The 23,951-nt window shown below is 39.4% G+C and overlaps 1 protein-coding gene across 1 annotated transcript in view; it reads right to left on the bottom strand.

Moving 5' to 3' along the window:
- LOC121862352 (protein GUCD1-like) overlaps positions 1-23,580 on the bottom strand; it is a 40,420-nt gene extending 16,840 nt beyond the window's left edge. Inside the window, exons 1-2 of the mRNA XM_042360584.1 lie at positions 23,476-23,580; positions 15,511-15,696 (exon numbers count right to left, since the gene is read on the bottom strand). Coding sequence (XP_042216518.1) covers positions 15,511-15,683 — 173 coding nt within the window. The 5' untranslated portion in view covers positions 15,684-15,696; positions 23,476-23,580. The remainder of the gene's footprint in view (positions 1-15,510; positions 15,697-23,475) is intronic.
- Between the last annotated feature and the right edge of the window lie 371 nt (positions 23,581-23,951).

Here is a 23,951-nt window from a genome sequence, read left to right as displayed (position 1 = left end):
AAGAAACTGTCTTAATATCCTCTTTTTTTTTAGTATTGAACAAAAATATCAACCTATACAATAAATGTATAGTATATAAATATTTCCGCTTAACCCTCTCAACCTCGGAGCCTGAGAAACATACGTGCATGAAAACTTACGCTCAGCCTTGGAGGTTTTTGCCGAAAAATCTTCTTTGGGGGGGGGGGGGCTCATTTCACTGCCAGGGAATTGTTTTATTCATTGTAATGGGATCTCTTCTCGCATAAGATTGTCTGAACATTTTTATGAAACCATAAAAAATTAAAAATTCTTGAAATTTAAGCCACTTTTTTCGAGTATAAGTTGAAAAGTAAGAAAATCTTTCGTAACATCTCGATTTTCATTCACATTTTCCTTGTACTATGGTGTTCATTGATATGTACTACAGTATATACCAAAATAAAGAACAAAGCATGTAGAATATTGATATAAGGAAAAATAATATAACAAAAACTCATGGAATAATTAAAGGGCCGAATGGCACACCTTCCCCTCGCTCTAATGGCCAGAGCGACACTGGCTTCATGCTGTGCTGCCACTCACACGATGACCAAGACCGTCTAGGAGAAGGTGATAAGTCCCACACAAAGAAAACGACGTCTGTCAAATGGCGTCCAAAGTTCAGTCAGTTTTACTGAATAGTTTTGAGCTATTTGAAAATATAGCCCATTGGACGCTACGCTGGCGTCGTAAGGCTGAGCGTAAGTTTTTTGCCTTTTTCGTTCGACACCACAATGGTGTCGTGCGAGGCTGAGAGGGTTAATAAAAAAGGTGCTGGTAGGATTATTAGTAATAAAAAATTAAATAAGCTAAGTGGTGATGCCATGGGTATGACACACCTACAAACTATCTAAATACTGTACTGTATCTAATTTCCTTTCTTGTGAGTTTGTATTGAGTACGGTACAGTACAAATATTATACATTAATGGAGCCCAGATGTTTAGGCAATTAAAATCTTTAAAAAAGGCAAGTAAATAGGCAAGACAAACAGCCAAAATAGGCAAATATAAGCAGTATAAAACTATAAAAGGCCATTACTGTAATTGTTTTACTTAAAAAAATAATTCAGCATGCCCTTAAAATTTGCAGGGGTTTGGGTCTCAAAATGGCCACGAATTGCCAAAACCGCGAATAACATTTACTGACTGGGGGGCATTTACATTTTTACTCGTGTACAAAGAAATGTATATTTCCTCTATGTGTTTGCCCTTAGGACAATTATTTCTTTTACCTGTACTGTGTACTGTATGTGTGTGTAGCCACACGCACATAATAATGGTTGCCTCCCCATGTAACGAGGATGGCCAGCCCAAGGGCCACCTCGGCGTGAATTTGTTTAAGGTATAGAAGCTGTCGCCAACACAACAACCACACCCTGAGTTAACGAGCTGCATGACCCAGTGTCAAGGAATAGTCCGAGAAGACCGGACAACTAGGCAACTGCACTGGCTAACCATTACCCCGGAACACGATCAGCAAATCGATTAACATCCCGGTCCCCAATTACTGCTGGCTAGATAGAGGCAGATGGCATAAAGAAAAAACACACACACTTTTCAACCACCAGTGAGACAAGACGTGGCCAGAAGGTGCTCCCGGTTTTGGCAGCCAGGCCAAGTCTGTTTTGCCCCCCCCCCCTCCCCCTGCTATATCCCAATGCCCTACCAGGCTTACTACACCAGGGTTTATTCAGAAAAACATTCAAGTGATCAGTGCAATGATTGATTACCAAACAGTGTCCTGATAGTGCATTCCAAGGAGAAGCACAAAAACACAGCAGTGTAATACCAGTGTAATGTCACTGGCACTTTGTTGGTCACCCTCAAAGTGCCAGTGACAAGGATCACCTCGGTGTTTACATATATTGTGGATACTGTGTCGGCGACCCTAAGTGCCAGAGACAAGGACTCACGGTGTTTACGACTGAAAAATATTAACAGATGTCTACCAGTGTCAGTGGCCCTCAAAGTGCCGCCAGTGAGTTTATGGCCACCGGGGACAAACACTTCCATCCGTCCACAACAACAGATATCAACAGATGGCCACCAATCACTTACTCCCGATGCTCTCTGTACCTTCTAAAGCATGGGAACGGTTATCCTGATGGCAGTGTTATTGCATGACTCAAGTCACTGAACATATTTCACGCGTGCAGCTGTAGACAGGGGCTTCATAAACAAAAGGCCATTAGGACCACAATCTCCACTAGGAAACCAGAGAAACCCACCCCTGTCAGACTGTACCATTACACTGAAGTTCCGCGGTTATGGTATGATCTCCCGTCTTTACTGCTCTCCAACGTCACTTCCCTAGCTAATAAGTTTGACGAGCTGGCAACCACTGTCAGGTCAGTCGCTGCCAATGTCGTTGCCATATGTGAGGCTTGGCAAATTGTGCCTGAAACGTGTCATATTGAGGAATATCAACTCTTTCATCACCTTCTTTCACATGGATGTGGGGGGGTGTTTGCCCTCCCAGCAGATGTGGAGGCATTATGGGTAGGTGTTGACGTGTTGTGCCATGAACCCACCCGCGCCACACTGCTTCTATCATAATCTGATGTGTTATACCATCCACCTCGCCGCTCACCCACCAGTCACTCTTATCAATCATCTCATTACCACCTCAGAGTTAGGTACCCATGTGCCAAGTTAGTATTATGCGAGGATTATAATTAAATTGACACCACTGATATCCAGGACCAGCTGTCACTATCACAAGTTGTAAACTTCCCCACACACGGTCAAAATACCCTTGACCTTATCTTACCCGACTTAGCGGACCAGTACCAACCACCTCAACCAATGCCTCCTATCGGGTGTAGCACACACCTATCAGTGCTCTGGTCCCCAGCTGCCACTCCCACTCAACTACAGAGACCCTACATCAAAACCTACAGGCCGATTACTGACTCTGCAGTGCGTCTCTTTGGGCAGTGGATAGTTCACCATCTCTGGACTGAAGTACTTAGTGTGGATGACGTGGATACCAAATGGATAAATTATACCAACAGAAGCTCACCACCACTTCTTCCCCAAGAAGTCCATCAGATCACACCCAGCTGACTTGCCCTGGATCACACCTTGGATCAAAAGATTTATGCAACAGAGAGACAGCCTTTTATCTCGATGACCACAACCGCTACAGGTCCCTTCGCAACTGAGTCATCCACGAAATACGCACTGCAAAGAAGTCTCACTACCTAATCAAATTGCAACACCTGAAGCAGACCAGCATCAGTCAGTGGTATGGTAAGCTTAAAGAACTCTGTGGACTAAACAATAAGACACACCCCCTCCCCTTCCTTAGCCATCTCACTAATGTTGACACAGCTGAACAATCAAATAACCATTTCACTACTATATGCCAGAAGTTCCCCCAGCTTGACACAACCAATGTCCCTGCTCACCTACCAGCCCCCTTTCCCACTGACTTAGTAGAAGAATTTGAAGTAGCAAAACGTCGGGACAAACTGAAGTTAAAACACTCCACCACCCCCATTGACTTACCAATGAAATTCTTCAAGGAGCTCTCCCCGGAGCTAGCTAAACCTCTCTGTTCCATCATCAATGCTTCCTTCAGTCAAGCCAGATGCCCAACTAACTGGAAGACTACACATGTGTCACCAGTGCCCAAGTCAACCAGCCCACAATCCTTAATTCAGCTACGACCCATTGCAATCACCCCAATACCCAGCTTAATCTGTGAATGTTTTGTGTTTGACTGGGCTTATGCTGATATTGCAGGCGCCGTAGATCCTCAGCAATTTGGTAATATGAAAACTTCCTCCACCACTCACTGTCTTGTCACTTTCTCGACTACATATACCGCCATCTGGAAAAACGAAAAACGTCTGTAGCTGTCGCCTTCATTGACTTCACCAAAGTATTTCACCGAGTCGACCACAATTTAATCATCAACAAAGCTATCGACCTTGGGTTTCAAAGAAGTCTTATAGCATGGCTTACAGACTTCCTCAGTAACCGACGCCAAGCTGTACGCTTCCGAGGGGCTGTCTCCACCTTTCAGTCACTCACCTGTGGTGTCCCCAAGGCACCAAGATGGGACCACTATACTTCCTTAAGCTTATCAATGATGCCCCAAGAGACACCCCTGCTCGCTGGAAATACGGTATGTTGACGACTCCACCATTGGGATCAGTGTCAACAATTCTGCTCCAGACTATACCGCCCTTCAGGATTTATTGAACAGTCTCCAAAACTGGGCAACCAATAAACCATGACACCATCAACCATACCAAGACCATGGTTATGCACATCAACCTCTCCTCCAACGTTGTCCCACCCCCTTCCATTACTTTAGGTCCCAACACACTCCAGGTTGTAGATTCCACTAAGCTCCTCGGCGTCACCATAGACAACAAACTAAATTGGAAACCACACGTCAGTGAAGTTGTCAAATCCTCCAGTTTCCGTTTCCACCTCCTCCGCCGACTCAAGTCCCTCGGAGTTCCTGCGCCCGAGTTCCTCAGTGTTTACTCAACTTTTATATTTCCCAAGCTCACCTATGCCTTCCCCCTACCTGGTCTTCCTCCCTAAATGCCACACAATGTAAACACCTAGAAAAAAGTGCAAAAGAGGGCATGCAAGATTATTCTCTCCCCTTCCAACTCCACATATCAAGAAGCGCTCAACGCACTGACCCTCTCGGCTCTCTCTGACCATCACCACGACCTCATCTGCAAATTTGGTGAGAAGCTTCTGCACCATACTCGACGCCAGCTCCTACTACCACTCGAGATCCCTCGTCCAAGAATTGCTGTTCTACACCACAACCGCATCCAGCCCATACGAGCACGAACTGATCGCTATAAGAACAGCCCAGTCCCAACCATTGTAAAAATTATCAATTACTTGTAATCAACCAGTGTATTCACTCCCAGTCAATCTTACCTTTTGGACTGTCACTATGTTGAAATGCCCTGTAGTTTGAGCTTCTCCTCACCTTCTTATTATATATCATATTTGTATCACTTATGTTACTTGTACAGTATATTATTTGTAAATCAAGAGACCCATTCCCCAATTATGCAACTGTATATTTTCAGCCTTCTGGCTGCCATGCTCTTTCAATAAACCGTTAAACGCACGCACGCACGCACGCACGCACACACACACACACTGGCTGTAACTCTATTAATAAACCGTTTATTATTATTATTATTATTATTATTATTATTATTATTATTATTATTATTATTATTACACACACTTCAATACTAGCACCACTCCAGTGCAAGCTCCAGCAGTTACAGTGGGTGCCCATCCTCTCCAGTTAGTGCAGTCTGCCAAACTCCTGGGTGTAACTATAGACCACAAACTGGACTGGAAGGCCCATGTAAACAACACAATCAGGGCAGCCTCATACCGACTCTACATGCTATGACGACTCAGGTCACTTGGGGCACCCACGCCAGAGCTGAGGACTTTCTACAAAGCATTTATACTCCCCAAATTAACGTATGCGTCACCAGCCTGGTTGTCTTCTCTCAACTCTCCCCAACAACGTCAGCTAGAGAAGGTACAGAAGAGGGCCTGCAGAATCATGCTCGGCGCAGACTACAATAATGCTCTATCCACCCTGGAAATGCCATCTCTCAGTAACCTCCACCACCACTCACTAGCATGGTTTGGAAGTGGACTACTGCACCATCTTCGTCATCTCCACTTACTGCCACCGGCAGCCCCCCGCCCACCTTGCGCAGTCCGCCACTACAACAAAATTCAGCCCATAAGAGCCCGCACTGATAAATATAAGAACAGCACCATCCCATCTATTGTTAAAATAATAAACAGCTCCTGATTTATGTACTGTACAGCCCTGTATGTATTGAACGTATATTATTAGGTCAAAGTCACATGTAAGTTTGTTTATTTTCAGCCACCGGCTGCAACTCTATTAATAAACCGTTTATTATTATCATTATTATTATATTACACACACACACACACAAATGGGAGAATCTTGTCACAAATAATCAGAAACAATACAACAAAATGTATCGAAATGTAGGAAAAAATGCGAGTGTCTACCCTCAAGTCAACTCCATGAGTTGTTATTAAAGTTGAGTTGCCATACGGCAATTTTTTCCTCATAACAATTACTGTCTCTAGAACGAATGGCATCCGAGCGCCAGCTGAGTTGATACAGAGATCAAACTTACAAAATTTCTTTCGTAGCCATCTAGCCAATCCAACATGAAGGATGTCGGTAATTGTGGTGTAATACTGTACCTTTTTTCACACTATGTATATAAGATGGTGTGTGCATGTAAATGAGTAAAAATAAATGAAGAAAGTTACGTATACAGTATCTACCTGAAAATAGGAGTTGAAAAACAACCATAACACCTCACAAACCATAGTTTTCTTAAAATATTATACAGGTGCTCCCTGACTTACGACGGGGTTAGGGATCCAAATCCAGGTCGTAAGTCCGATTGGTCGTAAGTCCGACATAGATAAAAAAAATAAATAAATAAAAATAAAAATAAAAAATAAAAAAAAAATAAATAAAAAAATAAAAAATCTACAATGAAATACAGTACAGTAAAAGTAATAAATAATGAGGAATGGATACAGTGTGACTAAGCACTTACCTTTAATGTAGTCAGCTGAATGCACACGGGGCCCCCATAATTTTCTATTTACAGGTATACATGGAGACTATATTAATTGGATGAAGCAGAGGAGGAGACAGGGCTGGGTGGGTCATCAATGTCGCTTTCTTCAGACAGGTTTATGTACTGTGGAAACTTGCTGGTTGAAGGTATTGGATCATCTTGAGGGAGTGAAGAGGCAGCAGAGGAGACAGCACTGGGGGACTTCTTAAAATAGATGTCCAATTTAGACTGCACAGTTTGTTTTTTCTTTTCATTATAAATTTCTCTGTAGCAAGCAAGTGCATCTTGGATCATTCTGTCAACTTTGGCATAACGCTCATAATTTTGATCCATGCAATCAAACATTTGCATTCCTTTATTAATTGTAGCAAATGCCTCTGCCATTTGTTTCACTGAAAACTTTTTGGGGGGTGCAGGTTCTTCTTCTACATTTTGTCTCTCTTCTTCCTCTGCAATTTTCTGTGCATGTAGTTCAATAAGATCCTCGTTACTTAGCTCTTCTGCTACACTTTCAGCCAACTGTCCAACATCTTCATTATCAATTTCTGACTCCAGCTGTTTACCTAACTCCACTATCTTGTTACTAATATCCGAAATAACTTCATTTTCATTAAATCCTTTGAAACTGTTCACATATCTTTTCAGGATTTTCTTTCATATTCCATTCATGCAATGTTTTGTAACCTGATCCCATGCTGCACTAATGTTCTTTATACATGACAAAACGTTGTACTCCTTCCAAAACTCTCTGAGCGTTTTCTCACCTTCAGTAGCAGCAACAGCCTGAGCGAAGGTCGTGCGTAAATAATACGCTTTAAAAGCAGCAATAGCACCTTGATCCATGGGTTGGATGATAGAGGTAGTGTTAGGTGGAATGTAGACTACCTTAACATCAGGGTGCATGTTGTCCAGGTGTGGCGGGTGTCCCGGAGCATTATCCAAAATCAGCAAAATCTTGAATAGAATCCGTTGTTGCAGACAATACTCCTTGGCTCGTGGATTGAAACAAGTCATGAACCAATCCTCAAACAGTGCTAAGGTCATCCAGGCTTTCTTATTACTGCGGTAAAAAACTGGCAGTGTGTGCTTGCTGACATATTTAAAAGCCCTGGGGTTCTCTGAATGATAGATCATGAAGGGCTTTAGCTTGAAACCAGCAACATTACTGGTGGGGCGTGAGGAGACAGCACTGGGGGACTTCTTAAAATAGATGTCCAATTTAGACTGCAGGTTGAAGGTATTGGATCATCTTGAGGGAGTGAAGAGGCAGCACTGGTGGGGAGTGAGGAGACAGCACTGGGGGACTTCTTAAAATAGATGTCCAATTTAGACTGCCATCAAACATTTGCATTCCTTTATTAATTGTAGCAAATGCCTCTGCCATTTGTTTCGCTGAAAACTTTTTGGGGGTGCAGGTTCTTCTTCTACATTTTGTCTCTCTTCTTCCTCTGCAATTTTCTGTGCATGTAGTTCAATAAGATCCTCGTTACTTAGCTCTTCTGCTACACTTTCATCCAACTGTTCAACATCTTCATTATCAATTTCTAACTCCAGCTGTTTACCTAACTCCACTATCTTGTTATTAATATCCGAAATAACTTAATTTTCATTAACTCCTTTGAAACTGTATGTCCGCTCAGGCATGCGCTTCCACAATAATCCAGTCTCATCCACATTGAATATTTGCTCAGGCAAATAGTTCCCTTCCACAATCACTTCATCTAACTCCTCTTAAAAGCTTCGGCAGCACCAACATCGGCACTAGCTGCCTCTCCACTCACCTTAACATTGTGTAGACTGTAGCGTTTTTTAAAATCTATCAAACCACCCATGACTTCCTGTAAAGGTTTGATCACATTCATCTCCTGCCTGCTCCTTCAGGCTTTGGAACAGGCTTCTTGCTTTAGCCTGTATGGTTAGAAGGCTTAATGGTACAAACTTCTGTATCTGGTCTTCTATCCATATCACCAATAATTTTTCCATATCGTGAATAGGACCTTGTCTTTTCTTTGAAATTATAGTTCCCTTTATAGGTGTTGTTCCTTTCACTACGAATACATTCCTTGTCCTTTAGAATAGTGGATATGGTCGAGTGTGAGAAACCTAGGTCACTTGAGATTGTTGCTACAGTTTTTCCATTCTCATGCTGAGTTATTATCTTCATTTTCATCTCAAAAGTAATTGCCTGTCTCCTTTTCTTTGGAGCACCACCAGCACTCTCACTTTTACGCTTTCCAGTCAATATAAAGTCAATTAAATACGATAATAACGAAAGTTCACAGCGCGATCAGTATAGGATACAATAGCCAAACACCAACTAAGCGCTCCACTGAGTGAGTGTACCCATGCTCTCGCCCGGGACAGAAACGTTTCGGGATTGAAAATGCGCGCGTCATTTGAAAATATTTTTGGTCACGACTGCCACGGTCATATGTCCCGACGGTCGTAAGGTCAGAGCAGGTTGTAAGTACCGATGAACGTAAGTCCAAGTAGTCGTAAATCGGGGACTACCTGTATACAGTACCAGGAAATGTGATGAATAAATAAAAATAATACCAATAAATAAGTTACAACAAAAATACTCTTGCTAAACCAGTTAATAAAAACCAAATGAAAGTTTAACACAGTCGCCATTTACATACACTACCTTCATCACCATAGTAAATAAGATCAGCTGGGACGTTGATTCCCTAGCAACGCTCCCCACCAGCTACACTCTGAGCTCTCCTTCCATTACGTGTTTGCCCTTAGAATAATTATTTCTTTTTCCTTTTTTCACAATTTATATTTAGGATGGTCTGTGCATGTAACCGAGTAAAAATAAATGAAGAAAGTTACGCATATCTACCCAAAAATACGAGTTGAAAAAACCATAACTGCTCACAGCTTGGCTCAATAGGCTGGTGGGTACAAAGATGAGCTAACCTAGCTACAATGCCATGATTAATCACTATTAAACATTATTCTATCAGTAAACAATAAATCCAGTGTAATATTGCAGGGAGTGAGGAGAGTTACAACTACAAATGACGAGCTAACTAGCAGTCACTCACTCCTCTTACCAGCTCCCGTTGCCAGGCATACGTATGGGAGAAATACATGACCTTTTCTCTCTTCACTTGTTTGGGCACCTTCCCATGGCTGGATGATGGTGGTTGAGGGTGTTTGGGAGCCATCACAAGCACAAGGAGGACAGACATTAAGAGAGCACAGTAGCACATGCACGGAACAGACAAGTGTTTAACGAATCAACTTGTGAAATTTTTTATTTTTTTATTAATATTCTGAATAGCAACTTTACTGCTGTACAGAAAAAAGAAGAAGAAAAAAAACTGACTTCTTTAGATTAAGAGTTGTGAACTGGTGTAACACCTGTCAGTGAATATTGTGACACTAAGTTCTGAAGTGCTGTAACTTACTGTCATAACATTCAATGACAGGTTCTTACACCAGTTCACAACTGTTACTGTCACAACAAGCACTGACGAGTATTACACCAGTTCACAACTTACTGTCACAACAAACAGTGACAGGTATTACACCAGTTCACAACTCTTACTTCCTAAGAATGTCGACAGAATGGGTTATGAACTGTTGTAATGTCCTGCCTGAGTAAGAGCTCATTTAAAGACAGAGTTGACCAATACTGGAATGTTCTGGTAAATCTAGAGCTCTCAGTTGTGGTCAAACCATATAAGGGGATGGGCATACCCACAGCACCTCTCTGTTACCATATCCCCCAATTTTACCCTCAAGGACATACACCTTACAAGGGAACCCATGTCCTTGTTAGGCTATGTCTCATGTGTGAGCGTCCTGCAGCATCGAGCTACCAGGGCGTACAGTATACTGTACTGTACTACAGTAGTATATTGTACTACTGTACAGTAATTTGTTCACTTGTGTAAAATAAAGATCTTTACAAGCACAAAGAATTTTCATTTAAACACTAGAGTACAATACTGTACAGTATTTTCACTTAAACACTACAGGAAATTTTCACTTAAACACTACAGGGTATTTTCACTTAAACACTACAGGGTATTTTCACTTAAACACTACTGTACAGGGTACTTTCACTTAACACTATGAGATGTACAGTACACTGTATACAGTAATCACTCACTGTCAGATGACAGTATGACATGTGGTGCTTCTGGGAAAATATTGTGTAGGAAACTGGCACTGCTGGAAGTGTCTGAGGAAGAGTATCCTGATACTGAAGGTATCACTGAGGAGGCTTCACTGCTGGAGGAAGGTCGACTGGTTCTTGGAACCCTTGACGCAGGTTTAAAGAAGTCAGGTATTTTCCCTTGCTTGAAGTTGGTGTGCTGACATTTTATGACATCTGCCCTGATGTCTCTAAGAGTTGAACAGTGTTTCTCTAGGCCAGGCAACTGCCCCACTACCTCCAAGGCCTTGTCCAAGTGAAATCTGAGATTAGATAGCTTAGGCCGTGGACTGGGATCTTCATCGTCACATTCGTCAATTTGTTCTTCTGTCATTTCTTCAGAGACACTTGCAATTATCTCCTTCTCTGTGTCGTGACAAAATCCTTGTTCTGTGTTGTCTACCTTCAGTCACTCCACAACATTGTCCTCAGACACCCCAGTCTCTCCACCTCGGTGTAGCAAGTTAACAAAATCGTCAGTGCCAAACCCTGCCAAGTCGACCTCGACCTCAGTGCCTTTCAAAAGTCTATTCTACGCATTGGCTATAGTAGTTACACTAAGGCTTTTCCATGCCTCTGCCCAGTTAAACACTGCATTATGGATGTTGTAGGCTTTGTAACTTTCCAAAGTGTGAGCTCCCCCGTGTCATCCTCGTCCTCCAACACCACAAGGCATTCTCCCTGGTACTTGTATCTGTAGCCTCACTTGCAGGCCTCTATCATTCTCTGGTCCATTGGCTGTATTAAGGAGGTGGTGTTGGGAGGAAGATACAAGACCTTGAAATGACCACCATATCCCACAAGCTCCTCCACGGCAAAATGTGCAGGGGCGTTGTCAAGGAGCAGGATGGCCTTTACATTATCCCTCGAAATACCCAGCACTTCCACCTGATACTTGATGACAACAGGTACATAGTGGCTGTGAAACCAGGTGTGGAAGATGTCGCGAGTGAACCAGCCAGTCTTATTTCCCTTGTACAGTATATCACTGGTAAGGTGTTCATGATATTTTTTTAAAGCATGGAGCTTGTTTGCCTTTCCCACAACCATCATTTTCAGCCGGTGGGTGCCGTCAGCATTAGCACAGACAAGAATTGAGACTCGATCCTTTGCCATCTTCCTGCCAGCTACATGTGTCTCGTGCCTGTAAGCCTGGGTGTTGGACGGTGGAGCCTTCCAAAAAAGGTCTGTTTCATCGGCGTTGTATATCTGGCTGACCAATAACTGAGAGTCTTCAATAAATTTACAAGATGCTTCCTGAAGGGTTCAACACTTCCTTTGTCAGCACTGGCAAACTCACCTACAACTTTCCGGTTAACCAAACAATGACGACTTCTAAAATTGAAAAGCCAACCAGCACTTGTGTTGAATGTCCACGCCATGTAGATTGACGCCTGGTGCATGTTCCTGCTTGTACCACTAGTACACAGCTTGATCTAAATCAGTAATCTTTTTTTTAGCTGCCAGCGTCCTCTAGAGTTAGAAAGTGCTTCCGAATCTTGTCCTGATTCTTTTTTATATTGTAAAATGTGCTGGGCTTGATCCCAAACTCCACACACACCATACACATGGATGTGCCAACATCCACTCGGTCTAACATATTATTTTTCTTGTGAATACTCAGGGACTTGAGCCTCATGTCCTTCCTATACCTCCTTGAAGGTGCAGATGCCATATCAGTGATGTTTGATGAGGTAGAACACAAGCAGAGAACAAAGTGTGGAAAGACAAGCCGTGCACACCTGACCACAGCAATAGCAAGCCCCAGACTGACTCACGCTTGGAGCACGGCCCAACCTCCGGGCATCCTGCGTGGCATAACTCTTATGCACATGCCAGATATGCTGAGATTTTCCCAGATAATTTTATATATCTTAGCATTTCCCAAGTTATACTATAATACATTCCGAGGCCATATCCAAGCCGAGTTATACGAAATTCCAAGTTATCAAATCCCGAGTTATCGAGGGTTTACTTTACTGTACAGGTGTTCATAATTTGTATACATTAAGATCTTGTATTTTGCGAGTAATATAGACTGGAAAAATTGTGCCAAATTCAAATTAGCCAAATGCAAATACATAAGCTAATGGGAAAAATAACAATATAGACTGGCCACTCTACATCAACCTCTGATTTTCCCATTTATAACTTCCAAATGATACAAATTCTGCCTCTATTGACTTGATTGTGCTTTCCGGAAACTAGTTTTTAGGCCTTCCTCAAGTAACTTAATCACACGCTGCTTATCCTGCATCGAGCACTTGGCAAACTTAACTCCCTTATGATAGTCCCGCTTCTCCTTTTCCTTATTTGGCCGCTTAGGTGGATCTGTCCCACCCCCACCAGCACCAGTAGGACCCCCAGTAGAGGTAGAGGCCATTATCTTGACTCAACAGGTGGTAGCACCACCCAAAAAAGCACACAATAACAGCCCGGGTGGTCGCTACGATGGCGCGGGCTACAACGCGATAGTTGCGTTCTTGTAAACCTCTTTTACGTTCACCACCGGCAATTCGATCACCAGAACGCTTCTTGAAAACATTCTTCTTTCCATGTCTTTCCATATTCATCGCTAACACAACAAAATTGGAGAAAACAGCGAAAATCACGGAGCAATCGACAGAAACCCCGAGATTCAACTGATCACGTGATGTAAACAGAGAGCACTGGTGTAAACCGTTATTAGTCCTCACTGCGAAACATTCTTTTTACTTATTCTTTTCATACAGTATTTATGGGTAACAGCTAAATTTGGGAAAAACAAACAAAAAAAATACAGAGTACCTCTCAAAAAACACTTCACAAACAAAAGACACGAATTAATTGAACATGTGATGACGAACGTGAACTGTAAATATTGCATAATCCCGGCCACGCTTAAAATGTTGAGGATGGAATCGTGTTATAGCCAACATTCGTATGCAAAAGTTCGAGTTTTACAAATAGCGTTCCCCTATTCATCAATTGCGTTGCAACTAATTCGCATTGACAAAACACGAGTTGTAGCAGAAATGACTGTAACTGGTATGAGAGCTGTGACGTCATTCAAGACGGTGGCCAGCGTTCAGCTGGCTGGATCTGCGAAATTCACGATATTTTACGGCAAATATAAGACTTGGTTACATTAGGTAGTGCTCGCAAAATTAAAAAACGCAAAATAAAATACAGTAGCGTGAAATATGAGATCTTACTGTATGACAATGGGGTGTAAATATAAGTGAAGGTTGGTTAACAGAGAAGTAGCTATGGGAAGTCCTTTTTGAGAGATGTGTGACTTAAGAGAAGATTAGAAGAGAGTGGGCAGTGAGGAAAAATTAAGTGCAAAAATTAAAAATATAAAACAGAATACTGTACTGTATCAAAAAGATTAGTTTTCAGTTTGATGGTAATTATATACAGGGGATCCCCGGGTTACAAACGGGTTCTGTTCCTGAGGACGTTCGTAAGTCGGATTTGTACGTAAGTCGTAACACATGCTATATGCATAACATACTTACAAAACAATGTTTAAAATCCCACTATATCATAGCCTAAGTCTTTATATACATCTAAAATCACTTAATTTAAGACAAAAGAAGAAATAGAATGACAAAATACAGTAAATGAAAGTAAAAAAACAAGTCATCAGGTTAATAATTATCTACCTGATGACTTGTATATTTCAAGTTTAACCCTGTTCGTATTGGCGGGTGCTCGTAAGTCAGACACTCAAAAGTCAGAGACCTCCTGTACAGTACAGTACAATACAGTTCCTTGATTAATGGCTGGGATGCATTCCCGAAAACTGAACAGTACTCATCAAAGAAGCTCAAAATAAGGTAATCACAATCATGCTTTCCACTGAGATTCAGATGGGACAGCACCAGTGTCTCTTATAAGTGATATAGTGCAAGGACTTCATTGGGATATTGGTAATAGCAAAAACAATGGTAGCGTACACATGATAAATGTCTTAAATTAATATATAAATAACAACAATACAATAATTTTTAATTATAATGACATAAAAATACTGGAAACAGTAATTTACAGAACTGTACATCACTTCCCAATGCATCTTATCCTCATTCTTCAGAATTGTTGTAATCAACATTGACAGTCAAACCCAAGCCTAAACTGATATTAGCCTGACACTCACCAGCCTCCACATGCCTTATAACCTACACATTCCCACATCCAAACTGATGTTTTTCCTTGACTGCTTGGCTACATTACCAAGTTACCAACACTATCACTTGCAAGTCTTTAACCTAAACATTATGGGTCATTGGGCTCACAAAATTAAGCACAAATAAAGGGAAATAGAGTTACCACAGCGATGTAAACATAAATGTCAAAGAGTGATATAGAGAGGCGCTGACCAGCATATGCTTTTCTCACTGGCTGAACATTTGGCTTAAAGAAAGAAGAGACTAATGCAAGTGGCCTTTTATTTCATGGAACTTTTGAATCAGTTGATAAATAAATATGAGAGAGAGAGAGAGAGAGAGAGAGAGAGAGAGAGAGAGAATATGGCAGAAGGAATGTGAAAGGATACAAGAATGATGGTAGAAATCTCAGTGAAATTTGGTGAAAAAGGCCAAGACTAAAAAGAAAGAAATTAAACTTTATAAGGCATTTTTATACAGTATACTACAGTATACTAATAAACAAGGTGATTTTGTAAGTACCTTTTGTCAAATCCTTCCTCTTGGCATATTTGGTAAAGTCTCACTGAGAATCTAGTGCGACTCTGTGGTGGCAAAACCATCATGATGCACGCCAGACCACAATCCCAGGTATGTCTCTGCTGAACATGGTCAATATTCAGCAACACCTGCTCCATGTGTCTCGCCCCACCCATTTTCACCACCACACTGGAATAAGAACGTGATTAGAAACTACAGGAATACCTCGCTATTTGCAATCTCGCTTATCAGCAATTCGTATTTTAACACCCTTCTTCAATATTCACAAAGCATATCCAGCTTCTTCGCAAATGAAAAAATTACGATACCCTACAGTAATATTTCAAACCAGAGCACACGTGAAAAGAAGCGTACCCCACACCTATACATACAATTCCAAACTGGGGGGCAAAAATTTAATAATAATTCATAGTAAATAAAATAATAAAATAATACTGATGATAATAATAATAATAACAGCACTGTAATAATAATAATAATAATAATAATAATAATAATAATAATAATAATAATAATGATATTAAAGAACCATAAAGAAATAAAATGAAAAAAAGATCAAAAGTGAGAAATAATATATGTATGTTGTGTTGTCAAAAGTAAGAGAAACAATTGAGACCCTGCAATTTTGTGTAAATGAGGCCTTAGTCACAATTTTCGTGATGCCATATGGCAGCAGGGTCTACCACTAGACAATACAATATGCTTCCAATATCTTCCCAGGCAGTAGCACCTCCCTGTAGGTTGTACATACACACACACACACACACAGTTTCATAGATCCACAACGGAAATGTGGACAAGATAAATCTCGATAAAACCACACAGGAAAAGGTGAAACAATGGAGCACCTTAGCTTTCGTTTTTATTCAAGACATCTTCAGAGGCCTCTGATGATGTCTTGATTAAAGATGAAAGCTAAGGTGCTCCATTGTTTCCATTTTCCGGTGTGGTTTTATTGAGATACACACAGTGTTCTTATACAGTATATGATTTTATGTTCTTGTAGTAATTTCATTTAATTATATGGCATGTACAGTCAGCCAAAGATGCACCGACCCCTTCCTGGATCTCGTGCTCACAATTTTACCTGGCAATACTTGGTAAAGTAAGGCTGTATGTAAAGGTGATTGTGATTGGTGGATCTATTTTCGGCTGTGTCACTGTACGGAAAAATATTAAACAATCCAAAGGTAGAATTATTATAATAATTGGCAAATCAACTACAATGAGGACTGCCACAATATTCTCAGATCAAAATTTCTTCATTATTTAAGCAAATATAAGAACATTTGAAAACTTCTTATGACCTTAAATAACAATGAATAGTTTATTATTATAATAATTTGTGAAGTGCGCTGGCTTTCTAGAGGACAGGTTCTGAGTAGGTTTTGGAAACTGAAAAATACTGTTCATAATTTTCTATTAGAGAAAAATGAGCTACCTGAGGAAAGAGCCCTTTTATGTGATAAAAACTGGCTATTTGATTAGGCATTTTTAGTTGATGTTACCAGACATCTCAATGATCTAAATTTGAAACTGCAGGGCAAGAACAAATTGTTTCCTAGCTTAGTAAATGACATCAATGCATTCAAGATGAAGTTAAAACTGTTCATCTCTCAGTTAGAAAATGAGGATTTGAGCCAGTTTCTGCACTTAAAAGAGCAGAGTGAGTGTGCTGCTGATAATGGCAATTTGACAAAATATACTGAAAAAATCAAGTTATTGCAGGTCATTTGAAAGTCGTTTTCATGATTTTGCTGAAGAAGAAGACTGCATACTCGCATTTATAAACCCATTTTCACTTAGTGAACAAAAAATAATGAAGATGCCTAGTGATATACAAATGGAACTTATTGACTTGAAAACAAATTCATTATTGAAAATGAAATTTGATGAGCTTTCCTCAGTCCCAAATGCTTCTGACATGATTAATTTCTGACGATCATTACCCTGTGAAAATTTCCCAGAACTAAGAAAATTTGCCCAGAGTTATATATGTCGTTTCAGAACGACATATAGATGTGAACAAGCATTTTCATCCATGAAATTGATTAAAAGCAAATCGAGGTCGCGACTGACTGATTCAAATTTGAAGAATTCTCTGCTGCTCCCAGTAACAAATTTAACTCCAAACATTGAAAGACTGGCGAAATCAAAACAGACTCAAAAGTCTCATTAAAGGTAAATAATGTGTATCTGCTTTATCAGATATTGTTTTTATATTTAAAAATTTTATCATGTAAAAATGCTAATTATGTCTATAAACATATTTTTACAAGAAGTAGACGGGGGTACAAGAGTTGTATGGCGCATCTGAACTCGTGTGTGAACAAATTGACGCATGGTATGTAAAAGGTTGGCCACCCCTGCCATATGGCATCACAAAAATTGTGACTAAGTCCCAGGTTGCTGATCTGACTTTAACTACCTCATTTACACACAATTGTAGGGTCTCAATTGTTTCTCTTACCATTGACAACACAACATACAGTACATATATATTGTTTCTCACTCTTGATTTTTTTTAATTTTTGTATTTCTTTATGGTTTATTATTATTATTATTATTACAGTTGTTATTATTATCATTATTATTTTATTTAAGATTTTTTTATTATAATTTTTATTTCCTATGAATTATTATTATTATTATTAATTACATTTTTGCCCCCCAGGCCCCCTTGTGGGTCAGTGACCTGTGCCTGAGTGGGCTAATCCCCCCCCCCCCATAAAAAAAGTAAAAGTAACAAAAAATTTATTGTCTCAAATATTAAAATAAATCCACAGTAAATGTTTACTGTGCTGTATTTGCAAATCTCTTTACTCAAAATTATGGCTGTCTAATCAGTATCTTTTAGGCCTAAATATATGCATGGATGACCTACCAAAAGAGAATACATTCAGCTGCTCCTCTCCCTACAGTCCATTGCAGAGACGGTGAATGGGCTGAAAATATATCCATCCAACACTATGATCACTTTCTTCCTTATCCACACAAGTATCGTTAATGTGGACTTAAGGGCCACAGACATAATGTTGTCTCTGCTTACATTAGGTTAGGATACAGAACTATCTGGCAAGTATTTGAGGTGGAGGATGACCTGCACTTCTCTTCCTGTAAACACTGTAACTGTCCCAACACTAACACCCTTCAACACTATTGCCTTGACTGTCCCACCTCCTACCACAGGACAAGTCACTAACCACTATATGTCACCACCTACTTTATTGTAATAATTTAGTGGGTGCTAACTTTCATTGTCCTTAAATCATATCAATATTGTCTCCATGTCACAAGTCATAGCGTGTCTTGCGAGGCACGAGTACCAATGTACAGTATTAGTGTCTGACCGCATGGTCCTGTGACTAGGCTTGTCACCCCCTGGGGTGTAATAAATTAATTAAATAATAAATAATAACCCCAACATGACTAAACAGTGGCTCTCAAGCAACATATGCCTACAGTAGGGTGTTAAACTTGAGAGATAACTCACAATGTCGGGAAAGACCTCAGTCGCTCCATTCCATCCCCTGGTTATGCCAATTAGCTATCAAGCTCCTTCAGTTGAGGAGTTTGTGGAAGAATGATGCCTCCATAGTGACCAAATCTGACTAAGACTAACCGTGAACTGTCCCTTTAACTGGGGTGTGGATGTGTTGATGTCACTTTTTTATTCATTCTAATTGATGAGTGGCTGAATTTTTCCCGCCATGTAACATCTGGTGGGTGCTGGGGGGGAACGGCAGTGGTACTTAGTTACTTAAGCATATTTTAAATACAATCAGTCTCACACATACAGGTCCCTGACTTACGAACACCCGCTGATACAAATGGGGTTAAACTTGAAATTCATAGTACAGTATTTTATTTACCTGACGACTTATTTTTTACTTTCATTTACTGTATTTTGTCATTCTATTTCTTCTTTTGTCTTAAATTAAATAATTTTAGATGTACTGTATATAAGGACTTAGGCTATGATATAGAGGGATTTTAAACATTGTTTTGTAAGTACAGTACGCATATAGTACCATGTGTTCCGACTTACGAACGTCCTCAGTCGTAACCCGTGGACCCTCTGTATGTATAGATACAGGCTTTATATGTAAGACGGAATTATGTAAAGCATTTTAGAATCACAACCTCTTTGAAATTCATTTTAAGTACAGTACAGTATATGCAAAGAGCAACTGACATCTAATGAGAAGACCAAGCCCCAGAAGGAAAGGTCGGGGAGAAGAGAGGGGATAAGAGGGTAAGCTAGGTGAGGTGGGTGGTCAAGGTGCTAATGGACACAAGAAGATCAAAAGGAAAGTTCACAGTCATGGCCACTGCCACCTGACCTGACATCACCTCACCTCACGAGACCTGTAGGCATGTGACCGCATGGTGTCTCCCCACACCCACACCATACCCTCCACCCACACAACTCTTTTACTATGGTTAATAATTAATTACTTAATTAATTAAAAATCTATTATTAATTTGCATGTAACGAGTAACGATTTTTGTTTTTTCAACTGTATTGGAGTAAAATTATTACAAAACCATATTTAAGGAGAAGCAAAAGTATTAAAAATTTTGAGCAATTTTTAAAATGTAAATACCCAAAAATGTTACTTAAGTACAGTACTCGGGTAAATTTATTTTGTTACTTTACCACTCTAGCTTATACGGAATATGAAAAATAAAAATAAAATAAAATAAAAATATCACAAGGTAAAAAACATACAGAGAATAAACATTTCTTATGTCCATGGGAGTAAGTGTGCAGATTGTGGGAGAAGCAGGAACAGGGCTTTTATTGTTGACCACGGCTAGCACTTCAAGTTTATTTATATGTTATGGGAGAACAGGCACAGCTGCACTGAGTAAAAGCCACATGAAAACAGATTTGAGTATTGCTGTGTTGTTGTGATGCAGGTGGGACCCAACGGTCCACCCCGCATTGCTCCACAATGAGAACAATGACCTACAAGATACAGTTTTCAATATATTTTAAATAATTTTTCCCCTAGATTCATGTTGTTATTGAGATGCATCATTTCTCAGGTGGTCTGGTACTAGTTTCTTTACTGTATGTCAAAAATAACAAGATTTTCATATTCTTAGTCAGCTACGAGATTTTGTCCTGGAAATAATTTCATACTTGAACAGCGTAAATGAGACAAACAAACCCAACATAACTGACCAGACATAACCAAAGTACATAATTTTAAGTTAGGTAAGCTAGGGTGTTATTTTGTTAACAGTTAAATTGGAAAGTTTGAAAGGAAGTACTGTACAGTATTCTGTTGCTAAGCATTAAAATCACTTGCTGACAGTTTATCAGCAATTTAACCATGAATAAAAACTAAAGAAAAACAAAAATAGGAAAGCTTTAATTCCTCAATTTTTTTTATGGATAATCTGGGGGCAAGAAGGAAGTATTCATCTACAGAAATGTTTCTGGTAAAGATTCAGTAGAGGACAACCAAAGAACTATATACATATTGACAGTTGGCACCAGAAAGAGTTTATGGAATTGCACCAAATTTTCAGATATTGTTTGGACGATGTGAAGTAAGAAATTCGAAATGACAATACACAGAACCTATTAGAAACTGACCTAACCTAACTAACCTCACCTAACCTAACCTAACCTAACCTACCCTACCTACCCTAACCTCACCTAACCTCACCTCACCTCACCTCACCTCACCTCACCTCACCTAACCTAACCTAACCTAACTTCCCATCCTGTGTATTGTCATTTTGGTTTTCTTACTCACTATCATCCAAACAATATCTCTAGAAAAAATTAACGAAATCAATTCAATATAAATTTTAATAAACACCACTTCTGTTGCTTGCTTTTATTATCTCCTAAGGTTAGGTTAGGTTTAATTTAGAAATAACTTTTTAACACATTTGCACAAACTACAACAGTGTCCACAATAAAACACAGTGAGGTTAATATTTAGAAGTTGCCAACACCTACTTATACTGTATATCGAGTATTATATAGGGAGAAAGAGAAAAACAAAAAATCATTTATTCTGTAATGTTTCCGTAGTAAATTTATATTTTGGGAGTATTTTAACCGATAAAATTACCCACAATATTACTTGTTCATAGTGAGCAAGGCTTTGAAGTAGAGGAAAAATGTGGTGTAAAATACTTAAAAATAACACCAAACAAACCTTTGAAAACCTTACCTGAACATTTCCTAACTTGTAAAAATTTTAAGAATCACTTTCGAGATTATGGATCCCTTCTCATCTGAACACTGAAAACAACACCAACACATAACAAACATCGAAAACACGAATAAGGCAACTTCTTATAGTTTTAGGATTTTTAAAGGTTAAGAAATGTTAGGTCAGGTTTTCAAAAGTTTATTTACCATTATATTTTTTTTATTATTTTACCCCACATTTTCTCTCCACTTCATTTTATCAGTTAAAATACAAAAAAAATATATATATATAAATTTCCAACAGAAATGCTATAGAACAAATTATTTATATTTTTTCTTTCTCTCAACATAAGATGAAATTTATAGTAGGTGATGGCAACTTCTAAATATTTACCCAGTGAACTGCGGCATTTTTATAATCGTTTTCTATGAAATGTCGGCGGCAGGTCAGTCATCAATAATTACTGTACTGTCAAGTTGTTAGTTCTGTGCATTATCATATCAATCTTCTTATTTAGTACCTTGAAAATAACATCTCTACAAATTTTGTTGCAATTCCATAACATAAGTTCTTGGTATTATTTCACTTGTTGCCAGTAAACGAATCTCGAGAATGTTAAAGTTAATATCGGTAATTTTGACAATTCTAAGACACTTTCCTTCAATGACATTTCTGGCACTAATTACAGATATGCAAGATATTTAACATTTTATTATGTATGTTCGTAAGTGGCGGTACACACCCAGAACATCGAATGACTCCTTCGTAACGATCTTCAAGAGTGAAGTGTTTCCCCATCTGGAGTACTGTCACCCCGTCTGGTCCCCGAGATATGCTAGGGACTGTCAGTTGGTTGAAAATGTTCAAAGGAGGGCCACCAGACTGGTGCCTGCACTTCGGCACCTCAGCTACCCTGAGAGATTGGAGCGCCTGAACTTGCCTAGCTTATACCACAGACGGGCAAGGGGGGGACCTAGTTGAGGTATATAAACATCTCAGGGGGCACTACTCAGTCGAGTGTCCTTACTTGGAGCTGGCGAACGCTCGCCCCACAAGGGGTCACAGCTCAAGATTGAAGAAGCCGCAAGTCCGGAAAACTGTGAGGGCAACCTTTTTCGGAGTGAGGGTTGTAAACTTTTGGAACAATCTACCAGAAAGTGTTGTGACGGCACCGAGTGTGAGCTATTTCAAGACAAGACTTGACCAACAGTGGAGCAGGTTCAGGTACATTCAAGAAGTTAAGTTAGGTAGTATTGTTTGGTTTGGTTGGTTAGGTCTGTTCTTCATAACCACAAATGTTAAGTAGCATTTATTTTTAAAATATCTATTTTTAACATATTTCCACAATTTACAACAGTGTCAATCAATTTTGCCCACGAGTTAGTCCTATATAATTACTCTAAATTCGGTATTATTTTCTTGTAACACCGTTCATTCCTACCACTAATCTATTATCATATTTGAATAAGACATCTAATTATAAGATCATTTTCATCTATTTTCCCAGAAACTGCTTCTACAATTTAGCCATCCAGATTTTACTTCAAAAGTAACATTGGGTTAGATTTAAGATGTTCAGTTAGGTTGGTGTAAATTTTGTTGGGCAAAGTAAAGTTTTAACCTCCAATCATCATTATAAAAGCGAAGTTAAACGCTTCTTTGTCAAATCTTAATTCCTAGTCACTAATTTCGTCTAAAATTAAGTAATATGAATACAGGAGACACTCAAAGCTTTATCCAGCAAACAAATATAGTGAAGACAGCTCACCCTGTCAAACTTTCCCTTTCAGTCGTCTCCTCGTTAACAGTATCAGTCGCTTGTTAAATCGTACGATATATAACACCGCTTACTGAGAATATAATCACCGTATTTAATTAATTATAACAATAAATCAAATTTTAAACATATTATTTTCTAGTGCTGAAAATGAACTGATACATTATTTCAAAACTTGTCAGTAAAGTTATGGGTAATATACAACTATTATAGGAGTGGATCAATTTGTTTCTTCTGTTTACATATAACAATCACCAAGTTGAATGTGTTCGTACAGTAATCTTGACGAAGTTGTCGTACTTTAAAACATCTCACGATAACATAAAATGAACTAAGGTTTACTATAATTTATCTCAATACATAAAACGAAATACATATAAGAAGTAATTACGATGATTATAAATAACTTAACAAGTCAGTAGTACCATGGAACCAGACTAACCAGTGTTGCCTGACCAAGTAACGTT

The sequence above is a fragment of the Homarus americanus genome, unplaced genomic scaffold (assembly GCF_018991925.1).
Source record: "Homarus americanus isolate GMGI-L3 unplaced genomic scaffold, GMGI_Hamer_2.0 scaffold31037, whole genome shotgun sequence".
NCBI lineage: Eukaryota > Metazoa > Arthropoda > Malacostraca > Decapoda > Nephropidae > Homarus > Homarus americanus.
This window is presented reverse-complemented; position numbering and strand designations above follow the sequence as displayed.